General features: G+C 46.9%; 1 protein-coding gene across 1 annotated transcript in view; it reads right to left on the bottom strand.

Annotated features, from left to right (window-relative positions):
• Window positions 1-16,801, bottom strand: part of NID2 (nidogen 2) — an 83,445-nt gene that overhangs the window by 3,079 nt on the left and 63,565 nt on the right. Inside the window, exons 14-18 of the mRNA XM_053365441.1 lie at window positions 16,288-16,509; window positions 13,806-13,975; window positions 9,148-9,277; window positions 4,506-4,677; window positions 1,537-1,694 (exon numbers count right to left, since the gene is read on the bottom strand). Of these exons, the coding sequence (XP_053221416.1) occupies window positions 1,537-1,694; window positions 4,506-4,677; window positions 9,148-9,277; window positions 13,806-13,975; window positions 16,288-16,509 (852 nt within the window). The remainder of the gene's footprint in view (window positions 1-1,536; window positions 1,695-4,505; window positions 4,678-9,147; window positions 9,278-13,805; window positions 13,976-16,287; window positions 16,510-16,801) is intronic.

The raw sequence follows: 16,801 nt of genomic DNA, 5'->3' as shown, positions 1-16,801 counted from the left end.
AGCCGCATTTTTTTCGCAATGTTAAAAAGTGAAAATGCAGCTTATATTCATGACCTTACGGTATTCAGCCAGGAGCTGTGGGCAAACAGCATCAGGAGCGTGGCAAACCGGCGCACACCGTGCGCATAGTCCCCTGTCCTCTGCCCCAAGGCCGGGAAGGGAAAAGGCCATCGGCAACACAGCGCCCCCCCCCAGGAGCAGCAAAGAATGGAGTGGCTTATATTTGGGTATTTTGTCTCCCTTTTCTTCTCCCCGCCTCCAATTTTAAAGCTGCAGCTTATATTTGGGTGCGGCTTATATTCGGGCCAATACAGTAGATGATTCGGGTTGCAGAATTGGGCTGACCTTAAGTGAAGGGCTGACATGTGCATCCCGTTTTTTGGGGGGGGCACAATGTGAGTGGAGCATTAGCCTAAAAAGGCGGGCTGTGGGCAGGAAACGCCAGAATGCTTATGGGAAGGGGAGGGAGGTGTCTTTAGTTAAGTGATCTGTAACAGGAGACAGGCGTTCCTGAAATACCATTTTCCTAATGCCTGCACATCACCTTTGTGTGTCCCAGGTTATGGTCTGAAGCAGGCTTCCTCAACCTCGGCCCTCCAGATGTTTTTGGACTACAACTCCCATGATCCCTAGCTAGCAGGACCAGTGGTCAGGGATGCTGGGAATTGTAGTCTCAAAACATCTGGAGGGCCGAGGTTGAGGAAGTCTGGTCTGAAGGTTCACAAAGCCACCACCTTGCTGAGCTAAGCAGGTTCAGGTCTGGTCAATGTTTTGGGTGGGTTAGCACCTGGACGCAATCTGGCTTCCATAACAGAGGGAAATGGGGTATAAATGCAAGGGAACAAAATAAATAAAATACGCTGCACACTCAGATCCTTTCTGGTTTTTAAGAGCACACTCTCAACCTTTATAGTCAAGGTTTATACACACAGGTTTCAAGGAAATAAATAAGGTTCTGTATGGAGGCAACCCAATTATATTAACATTAAGTGAAGCCCTGAATGTGGTTGATCTTGATCATGGAACTTTGAAGTGTCAGGCATAGCTCTAATGCCTTTAGCCCAAACGTAGCAGAGTTTTCCTGCACAGCGAAGAAGCTAGTTGAGGTGGAAATGACTAGTCAGCTAGACTCAGAATAACTATTTACAGGATTTATTAAAAGGAAAAATAAAACCAGCAGAGTTTCTGCATACAAAACAAAGCAAAATAAATCCTTTCTCTCTCTCTCTCTTAACCATACACAGCACTCCTACTCCTAACTCCTAACACACCTAACTCAAACTGTGCTAGCATTCCTAGATAACAGAGTTGAGTGCTGGTCGTTAACCAATCAGAGTAAGTAGTTTCTAGGTCAAGCTGACCTTGGCTTTCTGCCAAGAGTAAATTGACACTGCCTTGAGTTAATTGTGTGAAGCCAGAATCTGTAAGTTTTCATGAGAATCAATTAACAGAAACTGAACACTTGACTGCAGGGTCCTTAGAAGCCCGATTGTGATTCCTGACCCCCTCCATTTCTCTCCACAAAATGCCTCTTACCTGCATCTGCCCAGCAAATCAGTTTGGAGAAGGGGTCGAAGGTCAAGCCGTTGGGCAGCCCAATGTCTTGGTTGACCAAAATCCGCCTGTGTTCCCCAGTCACAGTGGATGTCTCGATTTTGGGCGCTTCGCGGTTCCAGTCCGTCCAGTACAGATTCCTGGAGGGAGATGCCAAGAGCAACTACGGTTGGCTGCGCATCGAAGTGGTTACACAAACAAAGTGAGACCCGAGATTCGTGTGCCAGCTGCTCCCATTATTTCGGGAAGTTCCTTCATCACCTCTTGCCAGGTAGGGGTCAACAGCTGTCATGGACATGAAACAGGCACACACATACCAGAACCAAACCTACACTAATTATTTTATTGGCTTCAACAGAAAAGTTTCTTCCACAAATTACAATGAAGTTTCCTGCATTGCAGGGGGGTTGGACTGAATGACCTCTGGCGGTCCCTTCCAACTCTATGATTCTGTGACCCTATGGGTGCCTGGGAATGCTTCTGTGAGCACCTCTTGCACTTGGGGAATTCCTGAGAGCTGCACCACTGGCTGACTCCCTTTGAGCTTTTAGAAAGAAGGCAAAAATGCTTTTTGTTGTGTTGCCAAAACCTCTGGGGATTAATACCTGCTGGTTAGAGTGCTGGTCTTGGCACCTGACTTTTGTTTTGCTTTTTTACAGTTGTAACAGAAAAAGGAGGGAAACAAATAATGACGGGAACATTTTTTTAAAGGTAAAAAAAGGTAAAGTTAAAGGACCCTGGGACGGTTAAGTCCAGCCAAAGGCGACTATGGGGTTGCGGCGCTCATCTCGCTTTTCAGGCCGAGGGAGCCGGCGTTTTCCACAGACAGCTTTCCAGGTCGTGTGGCCAGCAGGACTAAACCGCTTCTGGCGCAACAGGACACTGTGTGACGGAAACCAGAGTGCACGGAAACACTGTTTACCTTCCCTCCACAGCGGTACCTATTTATCTACTTGCACTGGTGTGTTTTCAAACTGCTAGGTTGGCAGGAGCTGGGACTGGGAGTTCAGTGGGTGGTGCTGTGGTCTAAACCACTGAGCCTTTGGGGCTTGCTGATGAGAAGGTGGGTGGTTCGAATCTTGCTAATATAAGCAGTCTGAATAGGCATCTGAGTGAAATTGGCAGTGCTGGTGAGCTGCTGTAGCTAAGGGACCAAACACTGAAAAGTCCCCTGGCTGGATCTCTCCTTCTCCTGTAGCCTCGGCTCTCCAATTGCAAGTAAGATAGGGATAATGACAATGCTGGTCTACCCTACAGGGTTGTTGAACGGGTAACAAAATAATGAGATTGCCCTTCAAAATTATTACCTGTACAACCCTGTGCATGTCTGCTCAGTGATGATGTGGCGCAATGGGCCAATGCGTCTGGCTGTTACCCAGAAGTCATTCAAACCCACCCAGGGACAGCTGTGGACAGAATTCCTGCATTGCAGCGGGTTAAACTTGACTGTCGAGGTCCCTTCCAACTCTATGATTCTATGATAGAGAGGTTGCTCCATCCCCTTGTTTACTTTGCCCTTTTCTTTTTCCTTTTCTTTTTTTAAATTGAAGATGTACTGTATTTTTCAATGTATAAGACGCCCTCATGTATAAGACGGCCCATATTTTTTTAACCCCAAATTAAGAAATTAAGTTGTTTAGCTTTTTGGGGTGGGTGGGGGAGGTCACTTCCGCCAATCGCTCACCTGCCTGCTCACCACTGCCGATCGCTTGGCACAGCCACTGCCGATCGCATACCTCGCTGCAGCTGCCAATCACCTGCCCGCCTCACCACAGCCAATCGCCAGCAGGCCTTGCCACAGCCACCAATCACCCGCCCAATCGCCGCTGCCAATCTCCTGCTTGCTACTGCCATTCATCGCACATCCCCCCTCTGCATTCACTATCCATGTATAAGACGACACCCAATTTTTGCCTAATTTTTTTTAAAAGCAAAAACCATTGTCTTATACACGGGAAAATATGGTAAGTTCAGCGTGGCTACTCTCAAATAAGCAGGTATAAGATTGCAGCCTAAAACCCGCACGAACCCTGGTTCATTTGCATTTTGCAATAAGTGCAAAGACGGCTGAAGGAGATGCTCTTCAGATTCTGTCATTTTAACAAAACTGCCGTATTTTTCGCTCCATAAGATGCACTTAGTTTTTAGAGGAGGAAAACAAGAAAAAAAAATTCTGAAAGAAACAGGGGATGTATGATTTTTGTGGTTCGTGCTGTGGCCACAGACATGTGATTTGACAGTGAGTTTGGGGTAACTCAATGCAAAAATCCTGAGAATCCATGTGGATCCGTGCTTTGTAACCACGTTTTTGCGCCAGTGCGGCCCCACGAAACAGTGGGTACGTGGTTTTTTTTGGTGCAGGCTGTAGCCATGGACATGCTATGTGATCTGATGGTGAATTTGGGGTGACCCAATGCAAAAATCCTGATCCATGGGGTTTTACCTTCCCCCTCCCAGGCAGCCTCCTTTATCGCTAGCGTCCCTTATCTCCCTCCCCGATCGCTTAACGATCAGCTGCTTCCTTTCAACACTCCCTTCCCTCTTGTTTGTCTTAGTGTCTTTTCCTTAGCTGGAGCAGTTTTTTGCTGCTCCTTTTCTTCTAATTTCTCTCCTCATTGCTTTAGTCTTCCTGTCTCCTCTCCTTGCAAGTTTGCTGCCTTTACCTCGCCCCTCCCAGGAAGCCTCCTTTATTGCTAGTGTCCCTTATCTCCCTCCTAATCGCTTGTCGATCAGCAACTTTGTTTCAACACCCCCTTCCCTCTTTCAAAAAAAAAAAGCATTATCTGCTTTTCTCCCCTGGGCAATTCGGCTCCAGGTACCATGCATTCGCTCCATAAGACGCACAGACCTTTCCCCTTACTTTTTAGGAAGAAAAAGGGGTGTTTTATGGAGCGAAAAATATGGTACTTCAGAAATTTCCCTTCTGCTTCTCTGTGGGTCCTGCCACTCACCCATGAATGGGATCCACCGCGATGGCACGAGGGTTGACGAGGTCTGTGGCGAAGAGGACGCGACGCTCTGTGCCGTCCAGCCGGGCACTCTCGATTTTGTCCAAGCCGCTGTCCGTCCAGAACATGGTCCTTCGGAGGTGGTCGATGGCGAGGCCTTCTGGACTCATCAGCCCTGAGGGAGGAGAAATCCAGAAAAGACTTTGATGGAGGCTCAATAATTCATTGACCTCAAAATTTTAAGAAAGGGGTACAGCCTGCATGTTGCCTGCTGTTCTGTTTATCATGCCACTTCCAGGTTTCTGGGAAGTGAGAAAACCTATAAAAAGCATTATGCACCAGAGCGGTTTGCACAATCCAATAAGGAATCGCGCAATGCAATTCAAAACAGTCACAATTAGAAGAGTTTGGATTTGATATCCCGCTTTATCACTACCCAAAGGAGTCTCAAAACGGCTCACAATCTCCTTTCCCTTCTTCCCCCACAACAAACACTCTGTGAGGTGAGTGAGGCTGAGAGATTTCAGAGAAGTGTGACTAGCCCAAGGTCACCCAGCAGTTGCATGTAGAGGAGTGAGGAAGCGAACCCAGTTCACCAGATTACGATTAATTGCACATTTATTCAACATCCAGTTAAGAATGTTTAGCTTAACTAATTCAACAAAACTGATGATCCAGCCTTACCAGATGTTCGAAGCCCGATAGTCTTGCACACCTCGAAGTCCTCCCTGACTCTTGGTGCCCCTCAATGAACATTTCAGAAATGCAGCCTGCATTTACAAAGCACGCCTCCAACTGCTGCAAAATACCTGATCTGCCCCCCCCCCACCTGCCCTGGGCATTGCATGTGATAGGTGCGTCCTGCACTTATCCTGCTTCCTCCAGAACAATCCCTGGAGATTTGCAGACTCCTTCGGAGCAAAAATCTGCCAAGTTTCCCTTTTAGTGGAAGTTTCCTGACTTTGCAAATATGAGCTGGGGTGGGGGCGGTATTTCACAACCTCCAACGTGGACTGGGAACCCAGAGGAAGCGAGCCACATACCGGATTCAAGTCTGTCTTTAATGGCAGGAGTTTCGAAAAGTCAAATGAAAAATGGAACACTCATAAGGTAAAACTACATTTCCATTCAAGTTACCATTAGCAACAGAAATACATAAACTACAGGGATACTCAAGAATGCAGTATAATTTTTAAAATCTAGTTAAATCACTTTGTATTAAATTTTGCATGACGTACTGCTTAAAAAGGGACGCAGGTGGCCTTGGCAGCTGAAAAAAAGACAAAAGCTAAACACGATAACAAATCTAGAGATTGATGGAAGGACCGTACAGAAACCAGAAGAAATTAGGAGGTGCTTCCACAGATACTTCAAAGAACTGTATGCACAGGGGCCCCAGAAAGAATCAGAGATAGATCAATTTTTAAAGATAAATGGACTATCAAAAATAACTCAAGATAAAAGATCAATCTTGAACTCTATAATAACCACACAGGAAATTGAAGGTGCCATTCAGAATATGCAACTAGGCAAATCTCCAGGCCCGGATGGACTTACCTCCAAATATTACAAGGTTCTGAAGGACTATTTGATACAACCTTTGTTGGAGGTATGTAACCAGATTATGGATGGGAAGAGGGCACCAGAAACGTGGAAAGAAGCCTTCATCACATTGATACCTAAGTCAGAATCTGAAAAGACTCAGCTTAAAAACTACCGTCCCATCTCACTCCTAAATGTGGATTACAAAATATTTGCAGACATTTTGGCAAATAGACTTAAAAAAGTCTTAAATGAAGTAATTCATAAAGACCAAGCTGGCTTTCTCCCTGGTAGACATTTATATGAGAACACTAGAAACATCATTGACATTTTAGAACTTTTGCAGACTAACAGGAACACAAGGGCGGTGTTAATCTTTATTGATGCGGAGAAAGCATTTGACAATATATCTTGGATGTTTATGAAGAAGAACTTGGAGGGGATGGGAGTGGGACGGGGGTTTGAGAATGGATTATATGCAATCTATTCAGAACAAAAAGCTAAATTAATAGTGAACAATGTGGTGACGGAGGAATTTAAAATTGAAAAAGGGACACGACAAGGGTGCCCTCTATCCCCTCTGTTATTTATTTCAGTCCTGGAGGTGCTATTGAATATGATCAGAGAGGACCGGTTGGTACAAGGGATAGAGGTCGGAGTGAAACAATATAAACTGAAAGCTTTTGCAGATGACCTAGTTTTGACACTGCAGGAGCCAGAATCCAGTACAAAAAGAGTTCTCGAACTTATATCTGAATTTGGTCGGGTGGCGGGATTTAGGTTGAATAAACAAAAAACTAAGGTTCTGACCAAAAATTTAACAATTACAGAAACAGAGGGGTTTCAGAGAGAAACAGAACTGAATGTGGTTAAAAAAGTGAAATACCTTGGGATCTATTTGTCCTCCAAGAATTTGAATTTATTTAAGGATAATTATGAGAAATGTTGGTTGGAAGTTAAAAAGGATTTAGAAATTTGGTCAAGATTGAAACTTTCCTTGTTGGGAAGAATTGCAGCTATAAAAATGAATGTGTTGCCGAAAATGTTATTTTTGTTTCAAACCTTACAGATCGTGGACAGAGTGGATTGCTTTGGAAAATGGCAGAAGGATATATCTAGATTTATCTGGCAGGGCAAAAAGCCCCGAATAAAGTTTAAAATATTAACAGATACGAAAGAAAGAGGGGGGTTTGCCCTGCCGGACTTGAGGTTGTATTATGAAGCTGCAGCCTTCTGCTGGCTGAAAGATTGGTTTTTGTTGGAAAACACCGATGTCCTAGATCTGGAAGGTTTTAATAATGCTTTTGGATGGCACGCATACCTATGGTACGACAAGGTTAAAGCACATAAATTGTTTAAAAGCCACATTGTCAGAAAAGCAATTTTTGCAGTCTGGATGAAATATAAAGACTTACTAGAGAGTAAAACTCCGAGGTGGCTATCACCAGTGGAGGCCAAGGCCCGAAAAAGACCCAATATGGAGGCCTATTGGCCGAAATATTGGGAATTGACTGAAAAAATTGGAGACAATTGGAAGTTGCAGAGCCAGGACAAACTAAAAAATAAGGTGCGAGATTGGCTACATTATGCTCAAATTCAAGAGGTTTTCAAAATGGACAAAAAAGTTGGTTTCCAGGTGGAAAAGTCGAAACTAGAGACAGAATTGTTAGAACCAAAGACAAAGCTGTTATCTAGAATGTATAACTTGCTGCTTATGTGGAATTTACAGGATGAGACAGTTAAATCTGCTATGATTAAATGGGCACAGGATGTTGGACACAACATTATGTTTGAAGACTGGGAAAGGTTATGGAACACCGGAATGAAATTCACGGCCAGTACGGCCTTGAAGGAAAACATTATGAAAATGATATACCGGTGGTACATGACCCCAGTCAAGTTAGCTAAGATACATCACCTGTCTGACAATAAATGTTGGAAGTGTAAGGAAGCAGAGGGGACTTTCTTTCACCTCTGGTGGACATGCCCAAAGGTTAAGGCTTTCTGGGAAATGATTTACAATGAGTTGAAAAAGGTATTTAGGTATACCTTTCCCAAGAAACCAGAGGCCTTCCTGTTGGGCATGGTAGACCAGAAAGTGTTAAAGAAGGACAGAACTTTGTTTATGTATGCTAGTACAGCAGCAAGAATACTCATCGCAAAGAACTGGAAGACACAAGATTTACCCACGCTGGAGGAATGGCAGACGCAGTTGATGGACTACATGGAGATAGCTGAACTGACCGGCAGAATCCGAGATTTGGATGTAGAAACAATTGAGGTGGACTGGAAAAAGTTTAAAGATTACTTGCAAAAGTATTACAAACTGTATGAATCTTAAGACGGTGCATGATTTGAAAATGATACGCTTTAGCGATTATGATTAAGTAAATAGTAAACTAAGTGATAAAAGAGAAAAGGAGATAATATGAAATTGAACATGTTACGTTTATTTTAAAGGTATAAAAATTCTGACATAATATATTGAATATAGATACATAACATGTAAAAGTTACAATAAGGTATGACATAAGGTAACAAATTGCTGACATTGTTAATATAAAGAACGCAGAATCGGAAGGGGTGGGGAAGTCCAAGTTGGGATTTTTGTTAAAAAAAAAAAAAAAAAATGGTTTCTTGTAAACTCCTTATTTGTTTGTAATGTATAAAATTTGGAAAGAAACGTAATAAAAAATATTATAAAAAAAAAAAAAAAGGGACGCAGGTGGCACTGTGGGTTAAAGCACAGAGCCTAGGACTTGCCGATCAGAAGGTCGGCGGTTTAAAACCCCACGACGGGGTGAGCTCCCGTTTCTCGGTCCCTGCTCCTGCCAACCTAGCAGTTCGAAAGCACGTCAAAGTGCAAGTAGATAAATAGGTACCGCTCCAGCGGGAAGGTAAACGGCGTTTCCGTGCGCTGCTCTGGTTCGCCAGAAGCGGCTTAGTCATGCTGGCCACATGACCCGGAAGCTGTACGCCGGCTCCCTCGGCCAATAAAGCGAGATGAGTGCCGCAACCCCAGAGTCGGTCACGACTGGCCCTAATGGTCAGGGGTCCCTCTACCTTTACCTTACTGCTTAAAGAACAAGAAATTTTCACATACCTGATTGGATAATCGTCTCTGGTTCTGCCCCTTGTTCCAGACTCGCCCGGCTTATGGTCCTACCAGCAACATCCGTCCAGTACATCATCTTCTCTCTGCAGTCGTAGTCAATCCCCACCACAATGGAACCCTAGAGGGGTATACACACAGAGGAACAGCCAGACATTGAGGCAAGGCTATTATCAGCTTCCAAGAAATCCGGTCGCTATTTCCTGCTTCCGGCACTTACAAGGAACCACCTGCTTGCTAGATGAGTTGTCAATAACTGGCTGCACTGGTTTAATTTAGCAGCCAATGTGAAAAACCCTGATTATGAACACTCTTCAGAAACTGGGATTTGCCCCTCAAGCCCTTCTAAGTCTGGGCTTGGGCCAAGCAAAAGCAATGGTTAGGCAAAGAATTATAGACAGCGATAAACAACAGGACTGCTTAAGGTGCCCCAGCTATAAAATTGTAGAAATCGAGAGAGATATAGTTGCACCAGCAGCATATCTCTTTTTTCTTGTATCCAAAAATGCAAGAAGGGCCAGTCTTGGAAGGATCCTTTAAAATAGTCCCATATGACCAGAGAATTTGCATCTGTCCATTGGGGGATATAGCAAGCCCTGAACACATATTTTTAAGATGTCCCTTTTATGATGAGGCACATAGAGAAACCATTGACCCCCTGCTGGTGAGGCTTGCTGACCTCCCGGTAAAGCAAAAATTCGATTAAACATTAAAACCTTCCCTGAACAGGGCTGCCTTCAGATGTCTTCTAAATGTCAGGTAGTTGTTTATCTCTTTGACATCTGATGGGAGGACGTTCCACAGGGCGGGTGCCACCACTGAGAAGGCCCTCTGCCTAGTTCCCTGTAACCTCACTTTTTGGAATGAGGGAACCGCCAGAAGGCCCTCGGCGCTGGACCTCAGTGTCCAGGCAGAACGATGGGGGTGGAGGCGCTCCTTCAGGTATCCTAGGCATTTGAGGCCGTTTAGAGCTTTAAAGGTCAGCACCAACACTTTGAATTGTGCTCAGAAATGTACTGGGAGCCAATGTAGGTCTTTCAGGACCGTATTATGTGGTCTTGGCAGCCGCTCCCAGTCACCAGTCTGGCTGCCGCATTCTGGATTAGTTGTAGTTTTCGGTCACCTTCAAAGGTTGTTGTTGTTTAGTCGTTTAGTCGTGTCCGACTCTTCGTGACCCCCTGGACCAGAGCACGCCAGGCACTCCTGTCTTCCACCGCCTCCTGCAGTTTGGTCAGGCTCATGTTTGTAGCTTCGAGAACACTGTCCCACCATCTCATCCTCTGATGTCCTCTTCTCCTTGTGCCCTCCATCTTTCCCAACATCAGGGTCTTTTCCAGGGAGTCTCCTCTTCTCCTGAGGTGGCCAAAGTATTGGAGCCTCAACTTCACGATCTGTCCTTCCAGTGAGCACCTTCAAAGGTAGCCCCACATAAAGCGCATGGCAGTAGTCCAAGCGGGAGATAACTAGAGCATGCACCTATACTCTCTATCTTCCTACATTCAGCTTTATTACATGTCTACGAGTTCTGGCATTATGAGAGATGGGGGGGGGGACTTTTCTCTGCCCACTTTCATGCATAATTTTATGAACTTCAGCCCAAAAGCTTTGAATGCTACTAAAGCACTATAAATGCAGTTGCTTAATTATTTTTGGATAGCCTGTGTCTGTCCGCTCCCTACTGCGTTTTGTTTGTTTGGGGGAGGGGGGAGAACTCTGGAAAGAGCCCTGCCGCAGGATCAGGCCAGTGACTCTTCTAGTCCAGCGTCCCGATGCCACAGTGCCCAACCAGATGCCCCAATCATAGCTGTCAACTTTTCCCTTTTCTCGCGAGGAATCCTATTCGGAATAAAGGAATTTCCCGTTAAAAAAGGGGAAACGTTGACAGCTATGGCCCCAATGGAGCACTTTGGGTATCCTTTCTCAGGCGCCAAAATGTCCTGGCTTGGCCCTGCAAATAACTCCAAAAACATCAGCACCTTTTACCAATTAATTCCGTACACATACACAGTTTCTTTGGAAACTTTCTGTTTGAGAGCAAGAAAAGTGTTTAAATGAGTCCACAATCTCCAGAGAGCTGCATCTTCAGGAAAAACTTTTGCTCAACTGGTGATATTCTTCCCCGTGGAAACCCTGGAGGTCTTGCTCTCTCTCTCTGCCTGTTTTAATTTTCTGCGAATTTGCTCGATTCCCCACTGGGCTGGGGTTTTGTTTTATTTCACGTTTAAGTGCTCTCTCTCTGACCATGAAGAGGTGGTCTGGAGGACAGCGGCCGTTCGGTGAAAACAAACCCCCCCCCCCAATAGTTTCCTGGAAGCTGTTTGCCAACACTTCTTGGCTGGGTGCTCCTTAAAAATCTGGGCAAATAATATTAACCGTTTGAGATGGAAGGAACAGTCTCTGAGAGGGGAGCTTCAGAGCAGTATTTAAAGGCACAGGAGGGTTTGAGGAAGGAAGGGGAAATGGATCCCAGACCTTTTCCCATGGTGGGACCAGAACCCAATTTTGAGCACTGCAAGTCAGTGAGACAACTTTCACTGTGACATCTCTCTGTCTATATTTTCATGGAGAGACATCACCTTGCCGACAAAGGTCCGTATAGTAAAAGCTATGGTTTTCCCAGTAGTGATGTATGGAAATGAGAGCTGGACCATAAAGAAGGCTGATTGCCGAAGAATGGATGCTTTTGAATTATGGTGCTGGAGGAGACTCTGGAGAGTCCCATGGACTGCAAGAAGATCAAACCTGTCCATTCTGAAGGAAATCAGCCCTGAGTGCTCACTGGAAAGACAGATCCTGAAGCTGAGGCTCCAAGACTTTGGCCACCTCATGAGAAGAGAAGACTCCCTGGAAAAGACCCTGATGTTGGGAAAGATTGAGGGCGCAAGGAGAAGGGGACGACAGAGGACGAGATGGTGGGACAGTGTTCTCAAAGCTACCAGCATGAGTTTGACCAAACTGCGGGAGGCAGTGGAAGACAGGAGTGCCTGGCGTGCTCTGGTCCATGGCGACACGACTCAACGACTAAACAACAACATATTTACTTCATTTTAACAGCTTTTAAGGGCATGTACTAAAAAAGGGTTTAAGTTGTGAAACATATGGGGGGGGGGAATAAAAGATATGAGGCATACCTATGTGCCTTAGGCTTCCTGTTAATAGATATCTCCAAGATATCTGAAATATCGGAGTACAACCCCACTAGAGTTGGCATATAGTGTGATGATGATGATGATGATGATAATGATAATGATAATGATAATGATGATGATGATGATGATGATAATAATAATAATAATAATAATAATTTATTTTTTATTATTTATACCCCGCCCATCTGGCTGGGTTTCCCCAGCCACTCTGGGTGGCTTCCAACCAAATATTAAAAACAATCCAGCGTCAGACATTTAAAACTTCCCTAAACAGGGCCGCATTCAGTTGTCTTTTAAAAGTAAAATAATTGTTTATTGCCTTGACATCTGCTGGGAGGGCGTTCCACAGGGCAGGGCCACCACCGAGAAGGCCCTCTGCCTGGTTCCCTGTAAACTCACTTCTCACAGCAAGGGAACCGCCAGAAGGCCCTTGGCGCTGGACTTCAGTGTCCGGGCAGAATGATGGGGGTGGAGACGCTCCTCCAGGTATACTGGGCCGAGGCCATTTAGGGCTTTAAAGGTCAGCACCAACACTTTGAATTGTGCTCGGAAACTTACTGGGAGCCAATGTAGGTCTTTCAGGACTGGTGTTATGTGGTTTTGGCAGCTGCTCCCAGTCACCAGTCTAGATGCCGCATTCTGGATTAGTTGCAGTTTCCGGGTCACCTTCAAACGTTGCCCCACATAGAGCACATTGCAGTAGTCCAAGTGGGAGATAACCAGAGCATGCACCACTCTGGTGACACAGTCTGCGAGCAGGGAGGGTCTCAACCAGAGTTCCAGATGGAGCTGGTAGACAGCTGCCCTGAACACAGATTTAAGGTAAAGGTAAAGGTACCCCTGCCCGTACGGGCCAGTCTTGCCAGACTCTAGGGTTGTGCGCTCATCTCACTCTATAGGCCGGGAGCCAGTGCTGTCCGCAGACACTTCCGGGTCATGTGGCCAGCGTGACAAGCTGCATCTGGCGAGCCAGCGCAGCACACGGAACGCCGCTTACCTTCCTGCTAGTAAGCGGTCCCTATTTATCTACTTGCACCCGGGGGTGCTTTCGAACTGCTAGGTTGGCAGGCGCTGGGACCGAACGAAGGGAGCGCACCCCGCCGTGGGGATTCGAACCGCCGACCAAGCGATCGGCAAGTCCTAGGCGCTGAGGCTTTTACCCACAGCGCCACCCGCATCCCGAACACAGATTTAGCTGCGCCTAAATCCAGCCCTGGGCTTCCAACATCATGATACTTCCAAATGCTGCAAGGAGACCCGGGTTCAGATCTGCACTCAGCCAGGAAGTTCACTGACCACAGCATCCTAGATCCTTTCCACCTCCAGAGATGCGGGAGGCAGGTTGGGGTCATGTTTAGCCTGCCTCTGCCCCCCACATGTGGTCTTTTGACATGGGAAGAGGTGGTCTGAACTGAGGCCTTGCCAGCCCTCCCACCCCCAGAGCCACAAATTCCTCCTTTGCCCCCCACCCACCCTCACCCCCCAGGAAAAATACTTTACATGGAGGGAGAGCAGGGTCTTCGCTGCTTCCTTATGAAGCCTGGTGCCGTTCAGAGGCAGGTAGCTAATTTGCTGGCCCTGGGCGTACAGCAGGAACGTCCCGGCCGAGGGCGGACTGACGTCGGGGCGCGGAGAGGGACGGACGGTCGGAGGGGCGACGCTGGGCAGGCCTGCGGGAGAATCGAAGAGTTGGATGGGACCCTGAGGATCATCTGGTCAACCCCCTGCAATGCAGGAATACAGTGGTGCCCCGCAAGACGAACGCCTCGCAAGACAAAAAACTCGCTAGACGAAAGGGTTTTCCATTTTTTGAGTTGTTCGCAAGACGAATTTCCCTATGGGCTTGCTTCGCAAGACGAAACGTCTTGCAAGTTCTTGCGAGTTTGTTTCCTTTTTCTTAAAGCCGCTAAGCCGCTAATAGCCGCTAATAGCCGTGCTTCGCAAGACGAAAAAACCGCAAGACGAAGAGACTCGCGGAACAGATTAATTTCGTCTTGCGAGGCACCACTGTACGTAGCTGTCCCATACAGGGATCGAACCTGCAACCTTGGCGCTATCCGCACAGCGCTCTAACCAACTGAGCCACCCAGGTGGAGAGGCAAAAGGTGTTACATGGCTCAGAGATGGTACCCAAAGGACTGTGTGTGTTCTTACTGCCTACCCAACGAGATTGCTTGATGGGGCTTCCCTGCACAGCCCCTGCCCCTCTCTTCCGATTCAGGGGGTGTGTGTGCAAGAGGGTCTTTTCTATATCAGTCTTACCTGCTACTTTCCCCACGCTCTTATCTGCTTTTAAAAATTATCATCAGTTATACCCTCTGGAACTCCCCGCCTCTTGACACCCTTTTACTCCTTTTGGCACCTGCTAAAACGTTTCTGCTTGGACAAGCCTGTCCAGATACTTAGCATGCTGGCGTGTTTTTTATTCTATTGCTCTTTTGAAATCAACGCCGCAACAGTTTTCACTAACAATCTCGCTGTGTCGTTCTTTTTTGCAAATGACTTGGCGGTTTTCCGCAATCAAGCGGGATATAAAACTGGTGTGCGTGTAAGTAAGTACTGTATTTTCCCCTTAAAAATAGGTTTCCCCCCCTAAAAAAATAATGTCAGAAATTAGGGGGCGTCTTATACATAGATACATCTCCCTCCCACTTTCTCAAATCTGAGTCCCCCAAAATAGGGGGCGTATTATACATGGGGAAGTCTTACAGATGGAAAATAGGGTAAGTAAGTAAAACAATAAAAAATAAATGTGGCCCCCATAATGTTGACTAGAAGGGAATAATAATAATATTATTTGTACCTCGCCCATCTTGCTGGGTTTCCCCAGCCACTCTGGACGGCTTCCAACAAAGATTAAAAATACATTAAAATGTCACACATTAAAAACTTCCCTGCACAGGGCTGCCTTCAGATGTCTTCTAAATGTCAGGTAGTTGTTTATCTCTTTGACATCTGATGGGAGCACGTTTCACAGGGCAGGCGCCACCACCGAGAAGGCCCTCTGCCTGGTTCCCTGTAACTTGGCTTCTTGTAGCAAGGGAACTGCCAGAAGGCCCTCGGCGCTGGACCTCAGCATCCGGGCAGAACGATGGGGGTGGAGATGCTCCTTCAGGTATATTGGGCTGAGGCCCTTTAGGGCTTTAAAGGTCAGCACCAACACTTTGAATTGTGCTCAGAAATGTACTGGGAGCCAACGTAGGTCTTTCAGGACCGGTGTTATGTGGTCTTGGCAGTCGCTCCCAGTCACCAGTCTAGCTGCCGCATTCTGGATTAGTTGTAGTTTCTGGGTCACTTTCAAAGGTAGCTCCGTGTAGAGCACATGGCAGTTGTCCAAGCGGGAGATAACTAGAGCATGCACCACTCTGGCGGGACAGTCTGCGGGCAGGGAGGGTCTCAGCCTGTGTACCAGATGGAGCTGGTAGAAAGCCACCCTGGACACAGAATTGACCTGCGCCTCCATGGACAGCTGTGAGTCCAGAATGACTCCCAGGCTGCGCACCTGGTCCTTCAGGGGCACAGTTACACCATTCAGGACCAGGGAGTCCTCCACACCAGCCCGCCCCCTGTCCCCCAAGAACTTCTGTCTTTTCAGGATTCAACCTCAATCCATTAGCCGCCATCCATCCTCCAACCGCCTCCAGGCACTCACACAGGACCTTCACTGGTTCTGATTTAAAAGAGAGGTAGAGCTGGGTATCATCCGCATACTGATAGCCACCCAGCGCAAACCCCCTGATGATCTCTCCCAGCGGCTGCATGTAGATGTTGAAAAGCAAGGGGGAGAGGAATGTGGACCTTGTCTGAAATAAATGTTTCCCCAGCCTTACAGGATTTCCTTCCTTGGCTGCACCATGCCCGTCCCCATGTCTTCTGCCACAGAGTCCCTTTCTGTCCACAAACAGCCATGCTGCCTGTGTTCTGCCAAGCCACCTCCCCTGAAGGCTTCGCAGATAATTGCTTCTGACGCCACAGCACTTACACCCAGGGGGAACTCCAGGCTCCGACCTCGTCCCTTGGACCTCGCGTCCATGCTCGTCCACACACCAGCAGTAGCCGCTGTTCCCGTGGCATTGCAAGGGGGTGAATTCGCCCAGGGCGTCGCACTGGGGCACGTACTGGTCACCCCTCGGGCTGCCCCCGTAGTGCTCTAGAAGGCTCTGCCTCCAGCGCTCACACATCGTCTGCGGCCTCTGGGTGGGCTCTGAAAGACAAACAAAAAAACCACGGAGGGTGTAAATCAGTGTTTCTCAAACTTGGGTCCCTGGCTGTTGTTGGACTACAACTCCCATCACCGCTAGCTAGCAGGACGAGTGGCCAGGGATGATGGGAATCATAGTCCTACAACAGTTGGAGACCCAAGTTTGAGAGACGCTAGTTTTAAGTGACCCACACCAAGGTTTGCAAACCTGTAAAGAAAGAGAAATACTGGAAGGTCAGGTCTTCCCAAAACCCAGACTCCACCCCCATCGCCACTGAAGTCTTGCATTCAAATT

This window comes from Podarcis raffonei, chromosome 1 (genome assembly GCF_027172205.1).
Source record: "Podarcis raffonei isolate rPodRaf1 chromosome 1, rPodRaf1.pri, whole genome shotgun sequence".
NCBI lineage: Eukaryota > Metazoa > Chordata > Lepidosauria > Squamata > Lacertidae > Podarcis > Podarcis raffonei.
Note: the sequence above shows the minus strand (reverse complement) of the source record. Positions and strands in the feature narration are given on the sequence as shown.